Below are 23,003 nucleotides of genomic sequence, written 5' to 3' on the forward strand. Positions count from 1 at the left end.
GCCATGGAGGTGTTCGGGTGTCACAAAATGATGGGGTGTTAATCCTGCTCTAGAAGTATGGCCGGGCCAACCTTGTCCCATCGTAGCGAACGTCCAAAAGACTCAGCACGTGATTGCCATTCCTCTTATTTTCCAGAGAGCCCAATAAACGCACTGCCCCTTCATTCCTCATGAGTTACCGACTTTGGATAGAGAGAACTATTGTTCCCTTTCTCCCCCCCAAACACCTGTCCAGGACTTGGAATTGCGTACTCTCTAGCCAGAGTTCTGTTTTGTATTGTAAGCTGTGGTTTTTCCTCTTACTTCCAATAAAATATTTGGTGCTACCAATGTTTTTTTCATATTAAGTTAATGATAAGTGAGTGAAATGTTTGTTTTCAAATGTGAAATGTTTTATTTCATTCTTAAGACCAAAGACTTTGAAGTTAAAAATATCTTAACCCTTCTTTTCACCTTTCTTTGAAACTGCTGTAAGAAGGTTGATGTCTCTTGCTACTTTGTTTAACTTCTAAATCTAATCAAATGTCTTTATATTAAGAGTTTGAACCATGTGACTGTGTTAAATGATCAGTCACAGCCATATTCTGCTGTGTGTTTTCCAGAAAAACCCTCAGATCATGTATCTGGAGCAAGAGTTAGAAAGCCTGAAAGCTGTTTTAGAGATCAAGAATGAGAAGCTGCACCAACAGGACATCAAGTTAATGAAAATGGAGAAACTGGTACATTTCATTCAGAACCTTAAACGGGGTAATACCTGAGGCACAGGAACCGGCCTCTGAACTAGACCTGTGGAATTCTCTTAATTGCTATTTAAAGATAGGAAACATAGGAGAGGTAGAAGAGGTTAAACTTTCTTTTCCATGTCAGCTTAAGGCTTATTCATTGCTACCTTCTAGAATATTCTTTTCAAGGAACGTGTAAGGTAGCATTCAGTGTTTGGAAAAATGACAACAGGCAAGTGTCTCCCGTTTCAGTGGTCTGGGAGTATCCACCTGCATAAGAAGAATTTTTAAATAATGTAAAAGCTGTCCTTTAATATACCACCACCTCTGGGTGGGTTTCTTTTGCTCAAAACTGTTGAGTACATAAATTAATTCCATCAGAGCAATTGAATCTTGCTATCTAAATTCTTCATCTTGCTTCGTGTGAATTAGACTGTGATAAAAGAATTGCCCTTTTATAAAATTAATCCGGTTGTACAAGTAGCCAGCACTATGCAAAATATGAATAAAGTTTAGTTTGCGGCCTCTAGGACAGAACTGACGTTAGCAGACGTTAGCATGTGACGAGTCCATCCAGGACTGTGTGTGTGAGCAGCGAGCCCAGTGCTGTGTGAGCCTTGGTCCAGCCCTGGAACACGACTGCTGAGAGCCAGGAGTCTAGCCAAGCCTGCAGGGCTTGCCGCGGCAGCACAGGTGTTCCCAGCCACTGCTGTACTTTGTGCACCACTTGTGACTGTGCCAGGCCCCTCGCACTGCTTGTTCCTTCTCCCCCTAATTCTGGGCGACTCAGTGTTGAGTAAGTACCTCAATTCAAACCCAAACCAGCCCTGGACAGTAGCGGGGCATGGAAGTCACTCATCATTAGTTTGTTTGTTTGGGTTTTGGTGTTTGGTTTTCTTCGAGAGACTATTACCTATCAAGGGAGGTAAGAGCTAAGCCCCCATGTGGATAGATGGGCACTTTGAATGACCAGGAAGTTTTGTTTTTTGTAAAGGAAGGAAAGAACTCATGGTCTAATAATGGGCCCAACCTAGTATATACACCAGTTCCTGCCAAAGGTCATCCTGTTGTATCAGGTCTCATGACTGCCAATGTGGCCAGCAACAGTGACTCAGATAATCCTGTTAATAATTGGTTGCCCCGTATGCCATGCACACATCAAAACTCTTCAAACCATCAGGTGCAGTAAGAACAGACTCTGCTGTAAAATTACTCATATGTCTTGACCTTTGTTGATCCACAAGTATTTCTGTCCCTTGCCATGCCCAAGAGATTAGTCAGCATGGCATGGTGTATATGCAGAAGAAGGGGTTAATACAGCGACAGGTAAACCCACTGTTACCTTGTTTATTTGTAAGCTCCAGGCCTTTGTTGAAAATAAGACAGACACTTAGAAAGCAAGGAGGCTTTCTCAGTGTAAAACTAGCTCTGCTGATAATTAGCTCTAAGAGCGAACTTTCAGGGCTAGTTTCCTCTCCAGTAAAATGAGGAATTGGATGAGATTAATATTTTAAGGCTAATTCCTACCCACAGTCTTTAATTCCAGATTTTCCCACCTCATGTTTTTATCTTAAATTCCTTTATACTTCCTGGAAATTCCAATGCCCCCTTTTTCTTACACGCTAGTCACATTTTTTTTTTTTTGGATATTTCACTTGGTTGGCTTGGCCTAAGCTTTTTCTGGATAATAAGATGTTAAGAACAGTAGGACTGCAAACTAAGAGCCAGAGTGACGGTAGCTTAGTCACGGGCAGCAGTGACAGGGACTTAGAATGAATTCTGACAGAGCTGTGATGTTGCCTCCGGAGCAAGTAATAAAATCTTACCTTTAGAAAGTAAGCAGGGATGTAACTGGCAATTCATCAACTGATTCAACGTCTTCTGGGCTTTTATCCTTCAATCTGTCAACTGATCAGTTTGAAAGTTTAGCCTGGGCGAGCCATAGGCAAACAAACGTATCTTTAGTTCAACTAAAGAGGAATGCTTTCTGTAGTGTCACTTGTTTATTCTAAGGCGCTATAGAGCTCTGTGGATTGCTTTATGTGGCCACTCGGAGGTAAACGCTGAAGCGTAACCGGGAGACCATGATTAAAGTCATATTAAACATTGCCACGAACTGAATTTTCATCAAATGTGGGATTCTTTTTTCCTTTCAGAATTTACCACAAGAAGCTGTAGTGCCTCTGATAAAGAAAACGGCCGCTAGGCAGCCAGTGTTTATCACCTTGAAACTGAAAGAGGCACAGCCCCCAGGGTTGCCAAAGGCAGGGCGCCAATTCTTGGGAATTCTAAAACCATGTGAACTTGAACAAATCACTAACCCCCTGGGTTTGTCCATTTTCACGCGGCCTGGCAGACCTTTAAAAAGTAATATCCACGTGCTCTGTTTTGCTGCGCGTCAGTGTAGAGACAGTCAACATACTATTCAACTTTCCCGAATTAAGTCTCTCCAGTGTGTGCTGGTGTCAGGAAGGTAGGTACCTTAGGGAAATAAGGGGCTTTATGTAATCTATAATGTGTAAATGTTGGTCCTCTTGTTGACACCAAGGTGGACAACAACACAGCACTGGTGGACAAACTGAAGCGGTTCCAGCAGGAGAATGAAGAACTAAAAGCGCGGATGGACAAGCACATGGCAATTTCAAGGTAAAAATAAAACTGTCCTATTTTCCCCGAGCTCCTCCCTTCCTCGAACATCGAGTGTTACTGTCTCACCACACTCCACCCATGCCCCTCCTGGAAATGCAACAGAAGCGGATAGTTAATGAGGTTCTGATTTCTATCCGGAAAAATACGATTGTAGCATTTAGTGCCTTTACCACAGTGGCCTGGACCAAAGGCTGAGTCCTCAGCGGGCAAGCCTTCCCTTCCCTTCCCTTTCAGAGAAAGAGCACCACAAGGCCAAACAGGAAACACACCAACACGTACGAGGGTCTTAAGACATGCAGCATAGCTGTGGGAGCGTCACTCACCCTACTATGAAATTGCCCCAAAGTGCAGCTTTCTCTTTGGCTCTAGGTCACACTTCCCGGGTTTCTCTGCCAGCCCAGTACCCACGCATAGTAGCTCCTTTTATTCCAAAGAGATCATTTGGGGCTCTCAAATTTAAAATAGTAAGATTTTTTTCAACCTTTAAAAAAAAAAGAAAAAAGCAATTCAGAGTCACAGGATTTCTGGCTTTTTTTTTTTTGTCTTCCAGGCAACTTTCCACGGAGCAGGCCGTCTTGCAAGAGTCGCTGGAGAAGGAGTCCAAAGTCAACAAGCGCCTCTCCATGGAGAACGAGGAGCTGCTGTGGAAGCTGCACAACGGGGACCTGTGCAGCCCCAAGAGGTCCCCCACGTCGCCTGCCATCCCCTTCCAGTCGCCGCGGAACTCCGGCTCCTTCCCCAGCCCCAGCATCTCACCCAGATGACCTTCCTGGGAGCTGGAGACAGACTGCGTTTCTGCAGTACTGACCCACCCACAATCGTGGCAGTGGGGGGCTGAAGCCACCTTCGCTGACACGCACAGCCTGCCCTAGAACTGGAAAGTCATGGCCCGAACCGGCCCCTTCCAGACAAGACCAGAACTCTGGAGGAAGGCTTCCGACTCGGTCCAGGAGACCCCTCCCCCAGCGATGCCGTCGGAATGGATCTCCGTGGACGCCGTTGCACAAAGCACTTACGGAACGAGAAGATCTTGTTCGTTGCCTTTTTCACCTACGCGGAAAGGGGAAAACTCTCAGGGGCCTGTTAAGATGATAAAGATTTATATAACCTTTGTAACGTTCTTCACCACAGACACCTTCTTGTGATTTACATTTTGGTCTGACTGGGGATGTGTGAATGAAGTGGATGTAACCGAGTGTCACGTGTCTGATGCTGCCTCCTTTGCCGAGTCTGTCTGGAGATGTGCTAATCGAACAATAGTCAGCGTATGCATCGCTGCCAAAGCCATAGAAGAGCGAGCAATAGTTGCTAGAACGAGGATTCTTTACCACCAACCCCGCTCAGCCCTTTGCCGTGGGGGGAGAGGGAGAGACAGAAAGAGCTCTGACTTGCCCGCGTCTGTTCATGCTTTGCATCCTTTTGGAGTAACTTGTTGGCAGCCTTTCAGTGTTCAGCCATGTCACCTGAAACTAGCTAGATTTTTTAAACTTACCCATGTGGACGTAAAATACTACAATCCATTTTCTCAGGCTATGAGCAAATGTAGAACCCTAATTTTGCTTAAAAAGAAATCTGTATAAGGAAAGGGCAGTACCAATGGATTGCTTTCTGCCTTATTTTTATCTTGATCTGAGCTATCCTCAGTGATTTCAACTGGCTGCTTCTCTTCCACTATCCCCATTCCCCCCTCTCCTTTCTCCCCCATCCAGAGCCACAAAAGCAAACCTTCTACCTCCTTCCTACTTTTCTCTGGGGCAAGGAATATGCTTTTCCAGAGCCAGCTCATCTTCAAGGTGCTGAACCACTTTCCAAATAAACCAAGGCCTGGATCCGATAGTACAAATTTTGGGAAATCCTAGAGAGATTAAAGAATGAAAAAGAAAGAGTCATTGGCTAGCAGAACTAAGAAAGATAGGACTCAGTGCTTATGGATGAATAGGAGCACCTTGATAATAGAACAAAACAGTCTCTGGAGATAATGCTAAACTTCCACGTACCTTTGAGGAATCCTTCTGTCCTTGGGAAGGTAGCAGAATGACCAGCTGATGAGAGAAGAATGTGGCTTGTACAATTCTTCTCCAATTTGCATTTCAATTTCTTTTCGAAACTTCACTTATTACCTCCCCCACTTCTAATACTTTGGGGGAGGTGGAAGGAAGAACTGTGGCTTCTTTCTCTGTCTCCCTGCATGTGTCAAGCTTGTGCTGTCAGTATTTACTAATCAGCATTACTGATGTTTGATGGCTGTACAAATAAGCCCTATAGTAAGAACAGATTCAGGCTACTAGAGGTGGACCTTTGAGTTGACATTTACATATACACTACAAAGCAGATTGATATTCATGATGCATGTTTTTTTTTGTTTTTGTTTTACTAGTGATCGTGTCTGAAGTTTTTAACCTCCAACCGTTGATTATGTGTGTACCCTTCCATATTTGTTTCTGATAAATGGGAACGTAGGTTCACTGCCACCTCCTGGAATCTCTCTGCTCGCATTTCCAAGTTGTTCTCAATGTCCTTAGCCAAAGTTGGGTTTGCCATCCATTCCCTGCACATGGTAAATCTCGTGCTGTTCCCTGCTGTGCTCCATGCCATTTAGGTGTCTGGGGAAATGATCCTTACACAATGTAAAACGTCTTCAGAGAATGGGAGACAACAGGAGAGAAGATAGGAAACAAAACACGGAACTGTAAAATTATCTTCAAACCAAATGTGATCACTTAGGATGCAAAATGTTGGCACGTCATAAAAATACAGATGTGTAAACAACTGTAGTTGTGCTCAGTTTGTAGTGATGGAAAGTATTTTACTTTGATCGAATAAATAATGCTGGAATATTCAATAGAAGAATTGAATCCTCTGACATACTTCACTCTCCAAGGTGTTACCCAGTTTATAGCAGCATAGGAATTGACATCGTGTCTCCTCTTAACCTATTTCCCAGGAATTTCCAGTGCAACCACAAAATTGGTCATGGGCTGAAATTTGGCTCACAGAGCTAGACTTAGAGCTTTTCTTTTCTATATTCAAAGCTATGTGTATTTGAGAAATAAACTTTTACTGGCTTTAATAATAAGTTCTGCTGTATAACGTAAGAAAATTGGAACAGCTACAGTCTAAATATTTTTGAAGATGGTAAAAAAAAAAAAAAAAGCCTAAATGAAGTTGAATCTTCCTTGATCTGTGCATCTATTTTACATCAAAAGTTAAACTTTTAAAAACACATGCTGTGGTTCTTATAGAATGTTTTATCTAGAACTAGTACTTTTGAGTGCAGCAGTTAAAAGGTTTACATATTTTATGATACCTTCATATCATACAATAGTTCATGTATAGTTGAACTATATATTACTCCATTTTTAGATTCTCATATTTTGTGGTTGTTATATCAAAGAGAATATTAGGTATTGACTCAGACATTGCTGCCAAAAAAATCCTTCTGGATGTACTTCAAGCCAACTTAAAAAACGAGCACTTAGCCCATTTTTTGTTTTTTTACAAAAACTTGCTCGTTTAATAGAAATGATTATATAAAGTTGTTTACATATAGGCCTTCTTAGTATAAACACTAGAAACCCATATACGTAGGTCAGCAGTCCGAATACATGCTTTCTGTTAGAATTAACACTTCTATAATTAGACCGGGTGACTTTCTTTTAGGTTGGAGGTCTGGGTCTGACTCACAAGGCAGGGCCTGGGGTTTGGCGCTTGACATCAGCCTCTGGCAAAGCTCTCGTCAAAAGAACCCTGGAGCTGGTTGTGTACACAAGTGGGCTTTCCATCAATTCATTTATACTTCGTCTTCCAAGTCAGGAAAACTCCACAGTGGTAGCTACTGAGGTCTGTCCTCGGAGATTCTGAGCGGTGCAAATGTAATAACCTGCGTCAACCGTCTCAAAGTCTTCAAGGGTCAGAACGCTCTGGGAGATCCTCGTGGTGTGGCCCAGTCCTCTCTGGATCAGCCGCCAAGTGTCTTGAATCGTCACGGGCCTTTCATCCTGTTGAACGACACCCGCAGGGGCTGAAGCACAAACCACAAGCTGCTGTAAACAGCTCCCATTCATCCTCCGCTGTTGAGTATCCCTTTCAAAGTGCAAAACACATGCTTCTAAAAAGACTATTTGGTATGCGCAGCTCATGGGAGCTCTGACACACTGTCTAGTCAGTTTAGGCTGCATTTTTTCCAAGCAGAGTCTTGAATTTCATTATGCTGTTTGGCTTTCTCTTTCTGCCCTTTTCATCAATGTTTCTACTTAATATAAATTTTATTCTTTTGGAACTCCAAGAATGTGGGACTGGTATTAGGCATAAGAATACAGATAAAACTTTCCACTGCTCTCCTGTTGACACTCCCCACGTTCACCCTTTCGCGCAGGGGTTCTTATTCACAGAACTTAAAGTCAAAAAGAAGCCCGAAGCACTCACCCTGTAAATGAATACGAGCTCCTAATTGTTCAGACTGGGAGAGGGAGACATAAGATTAGTCAAATGTGCCGTAGGACTACAGTGGGAGAGAAGTTGTACCGAGGATGGATAACGTGATACCCTAGGTGACTTAACTTCGTCTTTCTAGAAAGTGAGATGGTCACTTTTGAGATGCTTCATCCAACTTAGGTGATAAGTAGTGTTTTCTGGATTAGTTTAACATAATTGTAATATTTATAGTATTACTAAATTAATACCCTTTCTGCTAATAATTAGCAATGTAAAAAAAACCCACCTCTAATGAAAATTATTAATGTCTTCTAAATGGAACAACACTTTTTAAAAACAAGTACCTAGTACTAGAAAAGTACCATTCTCCAGGGGGAGTTATTTTCCACCAATCACAGCCCTTAAACCAGAAGTGTACTGGCTACCGAGTACATCTTAGGAGGCCAAATCTCTTCTGGCAACAAAGGGATTATTCCATGTTGGTAGCAAAGCTGTTTATTTTTGGGAGCAGAACAGGCCCAGAGGCTACATGTGCTGGAGTTGTTTTTATGGGAAGTCTATTTTAAAATGATCTCGGCCTCACAGCACCTTTTTGAAGGCCTGGGTTTATATGCCAACTTGGTGGTCGTCTGCTTAGAGCTCCTTGCCCTGGGGCCCAGCTTTTATAGGGGAGAATACTGAAGGATTCCAGAAGGAGGTTAGACTGGCCTCCAATCGACCCAGAATTAAGATTGAAGATTGAGGTTGTGGGTGAAGGAAGGAGGCCCTCCTTTCCTGTTCATGCCCTGCCCCCTTCCTTAAGGGTCATGAAGAAAAATAACATGGAGTACATTGACTGAATTGCCTAAGGGAACCCAGTAACTTTTTTCCTGTACTTAAAAAAAAGCCATTTGTAAATATACTGAAACATCTTAGGAGAAAACAAGTGAGCCTTAGCCCTACCATAGCTGCACACGTCTCTCATACGTCTTAAGTTATGGTCCATATCAGTGAGTTGGGGGTGGGTAGGGAACAAAACAAGTAAGGCGGCTGGCTGAGGCCGGGGTATGCTTACCTTCTGCCCTGGGTAGATCCACCTGAATTCCACCTCCACATCCGGCTCCCCGAGGACCGTGCAGAGGATGCTGATGTCATCCCCACCCTTCACTTTGTTCGCAGATGCCAAGATGGTTGTTGATGGAGGACCACTGGGAACTGGAATTGAGCAGGGGACAGGGGACGTGAGATGAAATCCATGGGGCCATGGCAGAGACAAACCAACAGACGTGTTCTCTTCTTTGGGCAGGTATGGAACATTCCTGCCTTTCTTCAGCTCCCCAGCTAGCATCGGGCCTACCCTCTCCACCACTTCTGGTTTCCTCTGACACCTCCTCTTTCTCTACCTTGGGGGTCCAGAACGGGGTGGTCATCCAGAAGTCCCCTGGTCCAGGCATTACACTTGTAATGAGGAGAAGAGCCCAGAAGATCTGCCAGGAGCTCATGTGAAGGGAATAAAAAGGTAGAGGGAGAAGAAGAGAATAAAAAGGCAGAGGGAGAAGAAGGGGATTGGGGGCAGAGCAAGTAGAAGGGAGAGAAGGCAGCCTGGAGGGAGAGCCACTGATGGGTGAAGATGGACGGTGTGCGGCCTCAGGAAGTAGAGGAGAGAGTCTGAATCTACCAAAGGGAGAGACATTTGTAGGAAGGGCGCGTGATGTTTCTACTTCACAGCATTTCAGAGACAAAATTCTTCATTAGGCTCAGTCCACTCGAGTAAGTTTGACAGCAGCGTTGAGCAAGGCAACGTGCTGGGAGTGGAGGCTATGGCAGCTAACCAGACAGACGTGGTCTCTGAGCCTCGGGGCCTCTATTCTAGTGGGAGAGGCAGACACTCAGCAGGTCACTGTGTGGTTGGTTTAGAACCTGAGTTGTGGGAAGAACTTGGAGGAGAAGCCCAGAGTGCTGGGGAGGTTCAGGATGGTCTGAGAAGCAGGAAAGGCTTCCTTAAGGGATGTGTGAACTAAAATCTGAAGGAAAAAGGGGGAGGCACCAGCAGACAGGCCCGGAGGGGAGGTGGGGGAAGCCTGGGAGAGGGCAGAGGCCGGCCATGCAAGAAGACCTTTCAGGCCACGTGGAAGGTTTTGACTTTGGTTCTAGGAAAAGCAGAAACCCAATGAATGGTTTTAACTGGAGCTATAATCAGCTACAGTGTGGAAGATGGACAAAGCATGGGCACAGAAAAGACCAGATGGAAAGGTATTCATATTGGCCCAAGGAAGAGATGATGATAGTTGAACTCTTTGCAGTAGGATGGAGAGAAACAGCAGAATTTGGGGGATTTGATGGAATAAGTCAAAAGGACTGGGAGGAGCCGGGAGTGTTTCGGGCTCCTGCACCCTGGAACTGCAGTGCCATCACTGGGGTGAGGAAAGCTGGAGAACCAGACCTGGGAGGAAGGCCCAGAGTTCAGGGAAGGGCCTGTGAAGCATCTCAGCACAGATGTTAGGGAGAGAATTGGATACACGAAGCTGGCACTCCCAGATCCGGGCCACATACATTCCCCTGGGAGTGATTAGTGAATAGATTTGCAGCAGAGCATGGCTATGGTTGAGACCACCCAGGAAGAGGATGAGGACAGACAAAGAAGGTGCCTTGGGGAACTCCCAACATTTAAAACCTGGGAGAGGCAGCTCAGCTCATTCTATGAGGCCACCATCACCCTGGTACCAAAACCAGACAAAGATACCACAAAAAAAGAAAATTACAGGCCAATATCACTGATGAACATAGATGCAAAAATCCTCAACAAAATACTAGCAAACCGAATCCAACAACACATTAAGAGGATCATACACCATGATCAAATGGGATTTATCCCAGGGATGTGAGGATTCTTCAATATATGCAAAGCAATCAATGTGATATGATACACCACATTAACAAACTGAAGAGTAAAAACGATATGATCATCTCAACAGATGCAGAAAAAGCTTTTGACAAAATTCAACACCCATTTATGATAAACTCTCCAGAAAGTGGGCATAGAGGGAACCTACTGCAATGTAATAAAGGCCATATATGACAAACCCACAGCTAACATCATTCTCAACAGTGAAAAGCTGAAAGCATTTCCTCTAAGATCAGGTACAAGTTAAGGATGTCCACTCTTGCCACATTTATTCAGCACAGTTTTGGAAGTCCTAGCCATGGCAATCAAAGAAAAAGAAATAAAAGGAATACAAATTGGAAAAGAAGAAGTAACACTATCACTGTTTGCAGATGACATGATACTATATGCAGAAAATCCTAAAGACGCTACCAGAAAACTACTAGAGCTCATCAGTAAATTTGGTAAAGTTGCAGGGTACAAAATTTAATACACAGTAATCTCTTGCTTTCCTATACACTAACAACAAAAGATCAGAAAGAGAAATTAAGGAAACAATCCCATTTACCATCACATCAAAAAGAATAAAATACCTAGGAATAAACCTACCTAAGGAGGCCAAAGACCTGTACTCAAAAAACTGTAAGATGCTGATGAAAGAAATCAAAGATGACACAAACAGATGGAGAGATATACCACGTCATTGTCAAAATGATTATACTACCCAAAGCAATCTACAGATTCAGTGCAATCCCTATCAAATTACCAATGGCATTTTTCACAGAATTAGAACAAAAAAATTTTACAGTCTGCATGGAAACACAAAAGACCCCAAATAGCCAAAGCAATCTTGAGAAAGAAAAATGGAGCTGGAGGAATCAGGCTCCCTGACTTCAGACTATAGAAAGCTACAGTAATCAAAACAATATGGTACTGGCACAAAAAACAGAAATATAGATCAATGGAACAGGATAGAAGGTCCAGAGATAAACCGAAGCACCTATGGTAACCTAATCTATGACAAAGGAGGCACGGATATGCAATGGAGAAAAGACAGTCTCTTCAATAAGTGGTGCTGGGAAAACTGGACAGGTACATGTAAAAGAATGAAATTAGAAAACTCCCTAACACCATACACAAAAATAAACTCAAAATGGATTAGAGACCTAAATGTAAGGCCAGATACTATATAACTCTTAGAGGAGAACATAGGCAGAACACTCTCACATAAATCCCAGCAAGATCTTTTCTGATTCACCTCCTAGAGTAATAAAAATAAAAACAAAAATAAATAAATTGGACTTAATGAAACTTCAAAGCTTTTGCGCAGCAAAGGAAACCATAAACAAAACGAAAAAACAACCCACAGAATGGGAGAAAATATTTGTAAATGAATTGACCGATAAGGGATTAATCTCCAAAATATACAAACAGCTCATGCAGCTCAATATCAAAAAACAAAGAACCCAATCAAAAAATGGGCAGAAGATCTAAATAGACATTTCTCCAAAGAAGACATTCTGATGGCCAAAAAGCACATAAAAAGAAGCTCAACATCACTAATTATCAGAGAAATGCAAATCAAAACTACCATGAGGTATCACCTCACACCAGTCAGAATGGCCATCATCAAAAAGTCTACAAACAATAAACGCTGGAGAGGGTGTGGAGAAACAGAAACCCTCCTACACTGTTGGTGGGAATGTAAATTGGTACAACCACTATGGAGAACAGTATGGAGGTTCCTTAAAAAACTATAGACCTACTGTATGACCCAGCAATCGCACTTCTGGGCACATATCCAGAGAAAACCATAATTCAAAAAGATACACGCACCCTGATGTTCATTGCAGCACTATTTACAATAGCCAAGACATGGAAGCAACATAAGTGTCCATCGACAGAAGAATGGATAAAGAAGATGTGATACACATATATATATAACGGAATGTTACTCAGCCATTAAAAAGAATAAAATAATGCCATTTGCAGCAACATGGATGGACCTAGAGATTGTCATACTGAGTGAAGTAAGTCAGACACAGATAAGACAAATATCATATGATAGCGCTTATATATGTGGAATCTAAAAACTGGGCACAAATGAACTTATTTACAAAACAGAAATAGAATATAGATGTAAAAAACAAACCTATGGTTACCAGGGGAAAAGCAAGGGGAGGGATAAATTGGGAGATTGGGATTGAGATATATACACTACTATATATAAAACAGATAACTAATAAGGATCTACTGTATAGCACAGGGAACTCTACTCAGTACTCTGTAATGGCCTATATGGGAAAAGAATCTTAAAAAGAGTGGATATATGTATATGTATAACTGATTCACTTTGCTGTACACCTGAAACTAATACAACATTGTCAATCAACTATACTCCAATAAAAATTTTTTTTAAAAAATTAAAGAGCTGGCAAAGCAGAATGAGAAGGCCGTGGGGAAAGCAGGAAAAAAAAATGGGACCGGGGAGAGAGGGTTTCATGTAGGCGAAGTAGAATCTAGAAGGACAAGGACAGAAACTTGTCTGCTGGACTTAATGGCCTGGGAGGGCCTTTAGCCAAGGCTGCTTTGGTGGAGCTTAGGGGAGAAAGCTGAGGAGCATGTGGGAGGGAAGAGGACGGATGGGGACCGGGAGGGCTCTTTCAGGGAGTTTGGCTGTGATGGAGGAGAGAGATGGCTGCAGTGGAGGGTGGTGAATGGAGGGCTGAGAGGGTTATTTGGTAGCAGAATGTTGGAGATTGTGGCCTTGTGAATAAGTCTCACGGCTGAGAACAAGGGGCATGAAGGAGCCTAAATTCTCATCTCAGAGAGCAGCTAGCTCTGGGGCCACTCACCCCATCACAGGGTCCCTGAGCAGGACCACTCCACCCCACACGCAGACCACTCACCGGGCTCATGTCAGAGTTCCTCAGAGGGGGAACAGTCATCAGTGAGGGACCAGAGTGCAGGAAGAGGAGCTACCTCCTCTCCTCCCTCACAGGGCTGGTGGGGGTGCTTTCTCTCCTGCAAGTCGGGGGAGGGAGGCCCGAGAGAACCACTTGTCAAGGAAGGGGAGGGGACGTGTGGTGCTGTAGTAGGAGAGCTGCTTGCCGGCTGACCATGTGCCCGAAGCTCAGGCTGGAGAGCATGGGAGGGTGACATGGGGATCTGGGATCCCCATGATCAATCACACGGAGGCAGGACCGGAGTGAATGTTGCAAGGACTTGAAGAGAAGGGAGTCGGGGGGAGTTGGGTTGGGGTCACGGGCGAGGAGGTAGAACGTTCTAGAAATGGCGCTGCTGCAGAGGAGCCTTTAAGAACAGCATTCTGTGCCTAATTTCCCTCCATAATTGGGAAGAGCAGAACCTGATGCTGACCAGCTGGAAGTGACTCAAATCTCAGCCCCGGAGGGGAGCGCGCTTACCTTCTGCATAGAGCAGCTGGTACTTGACAGAGATCTGAGACTTGCCCCCGACCTCCGCCTTGCAGTAGACCACCCCCTGGTGGTCGGAGTGAGGTTGCAGATACACAAAGCCTCTCTTCATATCGTAAACGATGTCTGTTCCGTTGGCCTGGATCTCCTTGGCCGGGAACTCCCTGTGGAGCGTGACTTTGGCCGACAGGACAGTCACTCGACAAGGAACCACAGCCTGTCTGTCCGGGTTCAAGTAGACGACATCAAAGTAACTGGGAGAAGGTACAAAGAGTTCTCCTTTCTCTGCAAAGGGAAAGACACAGGCTCATTTATTCTGGAGAAACAAGGTAAGAGCACTTAAAGGGATTCTTATATTCAGGGCACAAAGATGAGGGCGGATTGGCAATATACTCGGATCATGGAGTCCTTCTGAATTGAAAAGGCTATTTTTAAAAATGCTTTTCCTTTTTTGGAAGAAGGATGTTACTTCCCATCTTCTTAAAGGAAACAAAATAGGTATTAGTTCAAGCCCAAATCAGGCCCATTGGATCGTCCCACTGAGGAAGCAGGGAAGGAGGCCGATTTCCTTGTGTTAAGAGCAGTTTTAGCACCTGTGAACAATCTGCCGTGTGTCTAGAGAAGTCAGCCCCACAGTCCTTGCTTAGTATCTGCCCATTGGGAGGAATTTCCTGGCTCAGCAGAACCTCTCTGAGACGGGCCCAGTGAGGGTGCTGGTGTCCTCACAGCCCAGAGGACTCGTTCCTGGCAAGGTCAATGGAAAGGGAATCAAGCAGGGACAGATGAGGAACCCGCTGGTCTCAGGCTCTGGGCTCTGCTTGGCTGCCACTCGGCTGGGGACCTTCAGCCATTTGCTTACACTCCTGTTGCCTTTGAAATCACTCTGCATGTTCTTTAAGCTCTAGATGATGGCATTTTTATCTTACAGAAATGAGGACTGGTTTATCCATACGTTCCTCAGGACAGTCAAGGGACTCTGGATTGGGTTTGGGGGGTTTTGTTTTTTGTTTTGGGCACGGCACATTAAATACTTTGTTTTCTGGATCATTCTGTGAGAGATTACACAAATGTCTAAGAGAAATCTTTGACCTGAATCACACCTCAACATTTATTAAATTGTTTCCCATGTTTTCCTACAATATTCCCGAAACAATTATTCTTGGCTTTCTTCACTAGCCTTTGTGCCCCAGTTGTATGATTTTTTTGTTTTTTAGGTTGGGGACAGAATTCCTGGACACAGTAGCAAAATGTCTTCACGGGCCAAGAGTTCTTTGGCTCTGAGTGCCAGCTTCTGTAACATGGAATCATGGCTTCCTGAGTCTCCATTTTTGCAAGACTTTCCATCAGTCTGGGTGACTTGTGCCACTTCATGATAAACTGACTTTCAGGCTCAGGCAAGGGCACCTTGATCAACGTCGTACCTAACAGCCCTGTGTTCACATAGAATAAGTCCGTGTGGCCTTGAATGTGTCACTTCATCTCTCTGTGCTTCAACATCCCCATTTGTAAAGAGGAGAATCTGGAGCAGATAGTATTAAAGATCTCTTTTTAGCAAACATATTTAAGGAATGTATGATTGTCAGATTCAGAAACAACTTTTGTTTTAAGGTTTTATGGAGGACTCTGAACCAACGAGCAAAGCCAGTAGAAGAAGTGAACAATCTGAACTTCAGAACACAAAAATGAGGTCTTACTTCCTGTACTATAATCCATGCTTTGAAAGAAGTGACCACAGCAGTTGCTTTAACAAACAGAAAAAAATATGTATTTGCCAAGTGAATGGAGTAAGCAAGGCTGCAGGAAGAATATATGAATGAGTAAACAAATTATTATCTATAAATTAAATCTGTCAAATTTTCATTTATTCATCACTTGACATTTATTAAGCATGTACTACATAAAATATTTTATTAATTCATTTGACTATTGTAACTTGAAAAATAATAATACTGAATTTCCTTTAAAATAAAAAAAAATATTTGCCATCAGTAGATTCCATCTACCAAAAAAAAGTATGTTCAAGTTTATATTTAAAATTATAGATCACATATGCCCCCCCCCCCACTCAAAAAAATTAGTTAATAGGCTATAAGCTAAAATCCAAATTATAACAAACTCCACATTTGGTAAAGTGCTTGTTAATGTGGTTTTACTACATTTGTAAACTGGAGCCCATGCCTTTTACTATGAAGAAGCCCTACTGCTGGTAATCTCCTCCTCCTTGATCTGGGTAGTGGTTACATATGTACAGTTCCCTTGAGGATCATCCACTGAGCTGTAGAGTCATGATTTGTGTATTTCCCTTTGTATACATTATACTTCAATATAAAGTTAGAGAGGGGGGAAAAAACCCTCTGAGAGCCTCCTGGATGCAGATTAAATATAACATGTGGCAGTTGCTTAATCAAAAATTGCACAAATTAACCACAGTCAAAAGAAGCTTCACAGTGTTTGCAATCAAACCGTGGGAAACATAAAAACATAATGAATGCCAGACGTTTCTCTGTGCGGGTGGTAGGGAAGCATATGTTCTGAAAGACTCCAGAGCCAATAGCCTCCATTACAGCCCATCTTGGTTTTCCAAACCCACCTAATGCCTGAAAAGACACATCGCTAAACCTTATACCGAAAATCCAACTGGACTCCTAGTGCTGAGGAATAAGAAAACGATACAACACTTTAGGTCATGTCCCTGATCCAGGTTTCTTGAAGGTTGAAATAAATATTGATTTTGTTCAGCCTTCCTTTGATGCATAAAAGGGCTTCCGTAAGTTAAGAAAGAGGATCTAACTCCAGAACTCAGAGAACCTATGACCCTAGTGAGATAGTCTGCTCGAGGCAGGTCTTCAGTTCAAAACCTCAGCTCCAAAAACCACTATTTGGGGAAGACGTGACAGTGCTAATCACGGCAAAGAATTTTCATTCTGCAATTTGAAATATGGTATCAGTCCTTGTCCAGAACAACAGGCTCTGTTAGTCTTCATTAGTTGCCTTTTCCACTGCTGCTTCCTGGTGTCGTATCATACTAAGGGCACATGGGCACTTCTGGGTGGCACATTCCAGAATGAGGCTCAGAAGTGATGGCCCATGAACAACTGTCAGCAATTCTGACAACACCATTTATGCTAGCTCGTGTGTGCCTGTCAATCTGTCCATCACCTTGTCTTAAAAGTGGGTTAAGGCAGTAAGAACATTGGATCCTGGATCAGAAAAACGGGGTTTGACTCTTTACTCTGCCACCTGAAGTCATGGAATGTGGAACAAATCACCTTGCCCTGTTGCGTCTCAGAATCAGCATTATTATTTCTAAAACAGATAATTAAGTAGTTCCTACTTACTTCCTCATGGTATTGTGGAAATGAAATGAGAGGCATGGGTTTCCAGGATTGCAGAGCACTCACCTGCTTGCCAGAGAGGAGCTCTTTGGGTAGGAGGGGAGAATGCATGAGATTTTGCTAAAGCATTCATTAACGGCCAGAGCCTAAGGTCATTTGAGTTGTAGACCTAAGTCACTGCGGCAGCCCCTGCCCAGACACTAAGAAAGCCTCCTGGCTTCACCTGAAATGCCTTGGGCAACAGCAGCACTAGGGCATAGCGTTTGAAAGATTCCTGAAAGCTGTTCCTGACCTCTGAGCCTTGCTGGAGAACGTCTTCCTCCAAAGTTTAGAATTGAGAGATCTCAGCAGAGGAAGGAGGCTGGCAAGCTACTCTGCAGGGCCCGTTTCTCCAAGTGCAAGTTCCACCTGGCAAACCCAGATCTGACCCTGCAGGGGAGAAGGTCTGCATGTTTTCAGGCACCTCACTTGGATTCAGGCATCAGGATTGGAGCCACACAGGCTGCAGCCGTTGGAAACACTGCCCCAAACCTCAGCTCATAGCACTCACAAAGACAAACGCGAGGAGGCCTTTAGCCAGGCACCCTATGACTACGGAGCTTCCAGAAAGGAGCTCATCAGAGATTCTGAGAGCACAGTGACCGAAAGTCTACAGCAACACTGTGCAATAGAGCTTTCTGTGATGATGGGTGGTCCTCTGTCCCCACCGTCCATTAGGACAGCTACAGCCACATGTGCCAGTGGAGCACTTGAAGCATGACAAGTGCCACCGAGGAACTGAGCTTTTAGCTTTAATGTTAACTAATCCCCATTTACATTTAAAGTCACACATGTCTAGTGGCTACCATATTGGACAATGCGGTACAGACTCTGGAACCAGACAGTTCTGGGTGCAAATCCTGGTTCAGCCACTTACTTGCAGTCTGACCTGAAGGACTTACTTAATCTCTCTAAACCTCAACTTTCCCATTGGAAAAAAAAAAAAAAATGATATTAGTACTGACCCTGAAGGGTTCTTGTGAGACTTACATGAAATAATTGATGTAAAGCATTGAGCCCAGAGCCTGGCAAACAGTGAGCGCTCTGATTGTACTTATTTGATGATCAGCAGACAGTGGGAACCTTTAATATGGACTAAGTCCAGAGGTCTGAAGAGTTCCACTAACGCAGCCAGCCTTTTACCTGTAAAAATGATGTAGGTGGAGCCCGTTTTGGCCTCGTCCCTCCTGCAGATGTAGCTGTTGCAGAGCTGCCCCCAGCAGCTGAATTCACCCGTGTCGGCCGCAGTGGAGTTGACCAGGGTCAGCTGGCCGTAGCGCTCATGCTGCTTCACACTGTCAACAAGAGCAAAGCCGGGTCGCGGTGGGGCTGGGGCCTCGCGCCCATCTCTCCCTGCTCCATCATCCTCGCAGATAAAGCCCCAGCGGCTCCAGGCAGAGCGCCCTTTCTCAGATGGCACTGACTAATAAAAGGGTGTATTGGGAAAAGTGTGTTGGGGGGGGGGTAGATGGCGGAGGCAGAGAGAAAGGCCTCTCCTAGAAGGAAGTCACGTTTTCTAAGGAGAAGACATTCTCTTCAACCTCAGGACTGGGGTTTCCTTAAGTAAAATCACTGGTGCATTGCAACGCAGCCTCACAAGTTCAGCCACAAAGCCTCGGGCAGGCGTCTTGCTTTCAGCTTTTGTTTCTCATGAGTTTATTTAAATAGCAGTCAACAGGAATGAAAGCACATAGCACTATCCAGGAGGCAAAACCTCTTTGATCGATAAGAATAAGGCTCTGAATACAAGCTTGGAATCTTTGAGATGCTACATTATGAAAACTAAAAACTTCCCTGTCAGGAATAAATGCATTGGTTGCTGAGATGCGGAGTCCCTATCATGCACCCACCTCTGGTCAAGTATTTAGAGCTTTTGGGCACTTCTCCTCTGGCCTCACACTATTATTTCTACTGTTCATTTCTCATTTTTTAATCTCTTGTATTTTTATCTTGTTGCATGTGAATACATTTGCAAACCCCTTCAGGTCATTTTTGAAATGAGGACAGACAAATATTTATTATTATTAAACACTAGTGTTAGCCGACTGTCATGGTCATTAATTGTATTATATTATGTGAGGAACCCAGAGGTGTCGTCCTCAGGATGGATGCCCCACCCCCCCACGACCGTGGCCTTGGCGTGTGAGGATGCCAAAATAAATGGTTTCAACCTGAGGATGCACCTCAAATCCCCTCTGGGACCCACATACTCTTCTGATGTGGGTGAGATCCTCCTGTGACGGGTTGCAGTAACGCCAGCACGGTCGCCACGTTAAACTTAGCACACAGCAGAATGGCTCGCTGGTTGGTCTATCAACACAGCCTGTTCTGGTCTCCGCTGAGTAGCTGCTTTGCCCACCCGTTCTGCCAGGAGTTGCTCTGTACTCCCACTCCCTCCACTGCCTCCTTTCAACTGAACGGAAATCTCTCCTCCTTCAGGAAGCTTCTAATTAGAACCAACTCAGAAATCTCCCTGCTTTCTCCCAGTGATGTAATTGGCTCTGTCCTCTCACCCCTCCGATACCTCTGGCTTCCTGTTATTACAATGGATGGTGAAAACTTTGGGGGCACGAATAGTACCCTATTTGTTTTATATTCTCTAAGCAACAAATCTGTGCACAGTATAAAGTTTCTCTAGAAACAAGGGGACTGAAATGAAATTGAACATCAGTGTTGGAACTGGAAAGAACCTTAAAAAGCAGGAATCCAGTTCCCAATTTTGCATATGAGGAAACTGAGTGTCAGAAAGCAGAAGGGACTCCCCTGAGACCCACAGCTGGAGGACAGCTGAACAAAACTGTCTTCCTTAACTCAATTAAGTGTGTACCCAATACGCATTCATTAGATGATAAAATGCATACAAAGTACTTCATGCCATGCCTGGTTCACTGTATTTTCCTAATTATATCTTAATTACATATAACTGCAGGTTAGTAGTAGTTATTGTGAATACTGCTACAACAATGAAAAATATGCACACCCAACATTGGGGATGGCTAGCACCGCAAATAAAAACCAGTAGCCCAGGACTTCCCTGGTGGCGCAGTGGTTAAGAATCTGCCTGCCAGTGCAGGTGACACGGGTTTGAGCCCTGGTTCAGGAAGATCGCACATACCGTGGAGCAACTAAGCCCGTGCGCCACAACTACTGAGCCTGCGCTCTAGAGCCCACGAGCCACAACTACTGAGCCCACGAGCCACAACGACTGAAGCCCGCGCGCCTAGAGCCCATGCTCCGCAACAAGAGAAGCCACCGCAATGAGAAGCCCGCGCACTTCAACTTAGCGTAGCCCCCGCTCGCCACAACTAGAGAAAGCCCGCGCACAGCAGCGAAGACCCAATGCAGCCAAAAATAAATAAATTTATTTAAAAAAAAAAAAACCAAACCAATAGCCCTCAAGGATATTACAATCCAGCTGGGGAGCTAAAACTAAAATACATGAAAAGATCAGAGAGTATGCTCAGAGCAAGAGCAGGAGGAACTCTGAGAAGGGGTGCATCACCGCGGGTGGAAGAGGTGGAAGGCAGCTTAGAGGTGGCGGCAGGACAAGCTGGACTTGGAAAGGTGGAGGTGGTGGGACAGCAGGGGCTGAGAGACAGCGAGCTTGCTGGCTCCGGAGCACACAGCCCCACGGGGCTGGGAGGGACCTGCTCTGCTCCTGTCACTGCCGTGTCCCCAGTGCATGGTGGGTAGAAGGCACTCAGTGATGATTTGGGGATTTAATCCATTAATTACAGAAGGAGATGGAGGGAGGGGGTCGGAGTCACAGGGCATGTGGTTGAGAACGGCGAGAGGGGTACACATTTCACTCACCAGGCAGCAGGGACCGCCCTCGGTTTTGGAGGTGGGAAGCGCCAGGCCCCCCTTAGCCAGGGTACGAGTGGAGAGAACAGGCATGGGGGAGGCAGGAGGAGGAGGAGGGAGAGGCCGTTACTGGGGTGAACAGCAAGCACTGGGGCCCGGCTGGGTGTTGGTGGTGGAATGGAAGTGAATACAAGGCTTGTTTTCTTGGGGAAGATTTACGACAGACTGGGTATAAGAGGTGGAAGAAAGACACATGAAGAATGACCACTTGATCTGTATTTCCATGCGATGGAAAGAATGAGGTTTAACTGACTAAGATGGAATAGCTGAGAAGAGAAAGGAGATGCGGGTGACCAAATAACAGATTCACTACTGGAGAGTTTGAATTTGTGATAAAATGTGGGTCAAGTAAGTGTGGACGTCGTGTGGTGTCATTGGAAATACAGGCTGGGCACAGAGGAGGTAAAACAGCTCTAGATTTGTATCTGGGGGAATCGTCTACAGTGGGTACAAGCAGGAGCTAAAGGAATGAATGAACTCAACAAGGAAAAGTGTGGAGAAGAAAGAGAAGGCTGAGGACAAAATCTAGAGCCAAATCAGGGGGCGCATAGGAAAAGAAGAGGTAGGTGGAGGGGAAAAGTAGAATCAGCAATGAAAGAAGAATCAGGAAAGGGGATCATCAAGGAGAAAGATTCAAGAAATTGATGGTTAATGCCTTTCAGAGAGATTCATGACCACATACCCACACACTTCATCTGGCAGAATGAAAGTCTTTGGCAACCAAAATAGTAATTTCAGTTGTGAGGATGGAGCTTGATTTCAGCAGATAAAAGATGAAAAGGTAGACAGAAAATGAAGGTGAAAATCTTCCCAGGTGGACCATAACATCCGGCCACATTCCCTATAGAGCTCAGACCCCAGGGTGCAAAATCAGTAAGTGATCAATAAATGTATTGAGCACCTTCTGTGGGCCCAGCATGTACTAGCACGGTGGTGATAGAAATTGTAAGATGCCATTCCTACCAGGAAAGAAACTGCGCACATAAAAATGTAGCACCTGGGGCTACCCCTACCACCATGCTGTATCTTTAGCAGGATTGGGGGTGGAAGGAAGGAAATGCACTGGAAAACATTTCTGGATTTTTCCACCCCCTCTTCTCTGTAAACAATGTAAAACAGGAAACAAATTATTTAGCAGGATTACAGTTTAAATGCCTGGATTTAAAATGTCCATTTCTACTAATGGGCTCACATAGTCCAAGCAGCAGGCTACCCAAAGGGTTGGGATGTGATCTCAGGCCTCTGGGGGTACAGTCTCCACCACGAGGTGAAGACGAGTATTCACTGAGCCCTGCAGAGCCCGGTCCCAAGATGCTTCAACCATAGACCCTCCCTCCTCCTGTAACTACTTTACAGATCCCCGGGGATGGAAGAAGTGCAAGATGGGAAGTTTGAGTGGAGCTTTTAAAAAAAAAAAGGTGCTGCAACAAAAACAGACTCACAGACATAGAGGACAGACTTGTGGCTGCCAAGGGGGGGGGGGTGGGTAGGGGAGGGAAGGATTGGGAGTTTGGGATTAGCAGAGGCAAACTATTATACATAGAATGGATAAACAACAAGGTCCTACTGTAGAGCACAGGGAACTATATTCAATATCCTGGAATAAACCATAATGGAAAAGAATATGAAAAAGAATATATATATATATATATAACTGAGTCAC

The 23,003-nt window shown here is 44.4% G+C and overlaps 2 protein-coding genes across 10 annotated transcripts in view; one reads left to right on the forward strand and one right to left on the reverse strand.

Moving 5' to 3' along the window:
* The window catches only part of MTUS1 (microtubule associated scaffold protein 1), a 152,291-nt gene extending 147,725 nt beyond the window's left edge, over positions 1–4,566 (forward strand). For all 9 annotated transcript variants that reach the window (XM_036838475.1, XM_036838477.1, XM_036838478.1 and 6 more), the window contains 3 exons: positions 603–719; positions 3,271–3,368; positions 3,922–4,566. In XM_036838475.1, the coding sequence (XP_036694370.1) occupies positions 603–719; positions 3,271–3,368; positions 3,922–4,135 (429 nt within the window). In that variant the 3' untranslated portion in view covers positions 4,136–4,566. The remainder of the gene's footprint in view (positions 1–602; positions 720–3,270; positions 3,369–3,921) is intronic.
* Positions 4,567–6,862: 2,296 nt separating this feature from the next.
* PDGFRL (platelet derived growth factor receptor like) overlaps positions 6,863–23,003 on the reverse strand; it is a 45,825-nt gene continuing 29,684 nt past the window's right edge. Inside the window, exons 3-6 of the mRNA XM_036838484.1 lie at positions 18,620–18,771; positions 14,094–14,387; positions 8,860–8,999; positions 6,863–7,369 (exon numbers count right to left, since the gene is read on the reverse strand). Coding sequence (XP_036694379.1) covers positions 7,181–7,369; positions 8,860–8,999; positions 14,094–14,387; positions 18,620–18,771 — 775 coding nt within the window. The 3' untranslated portion in view covers positions 6,863–7,180. The remainder of the gene's footprint in view (positions 7,370–8,859; positions 9,000–14,093; positions 14,388–18,619; positions 18,772–23,003) is intronic.

Source organism: Balaenoptera musculus, chromosome 21 (assembly GCF_009873245.2).
Source record: "Balaenoptera musculus isolate JJ_BM4_2016_0621 chromosome 21, mBalMus1.pri.v3, whole genome shotgun sequence".
Lineage (NCBI taxonomy): Eukaryota > Metazoa > Chordata > Mammalia > Artiodactyla > Balaenopteridae > Balaenoptera > Balaenoptera musculus.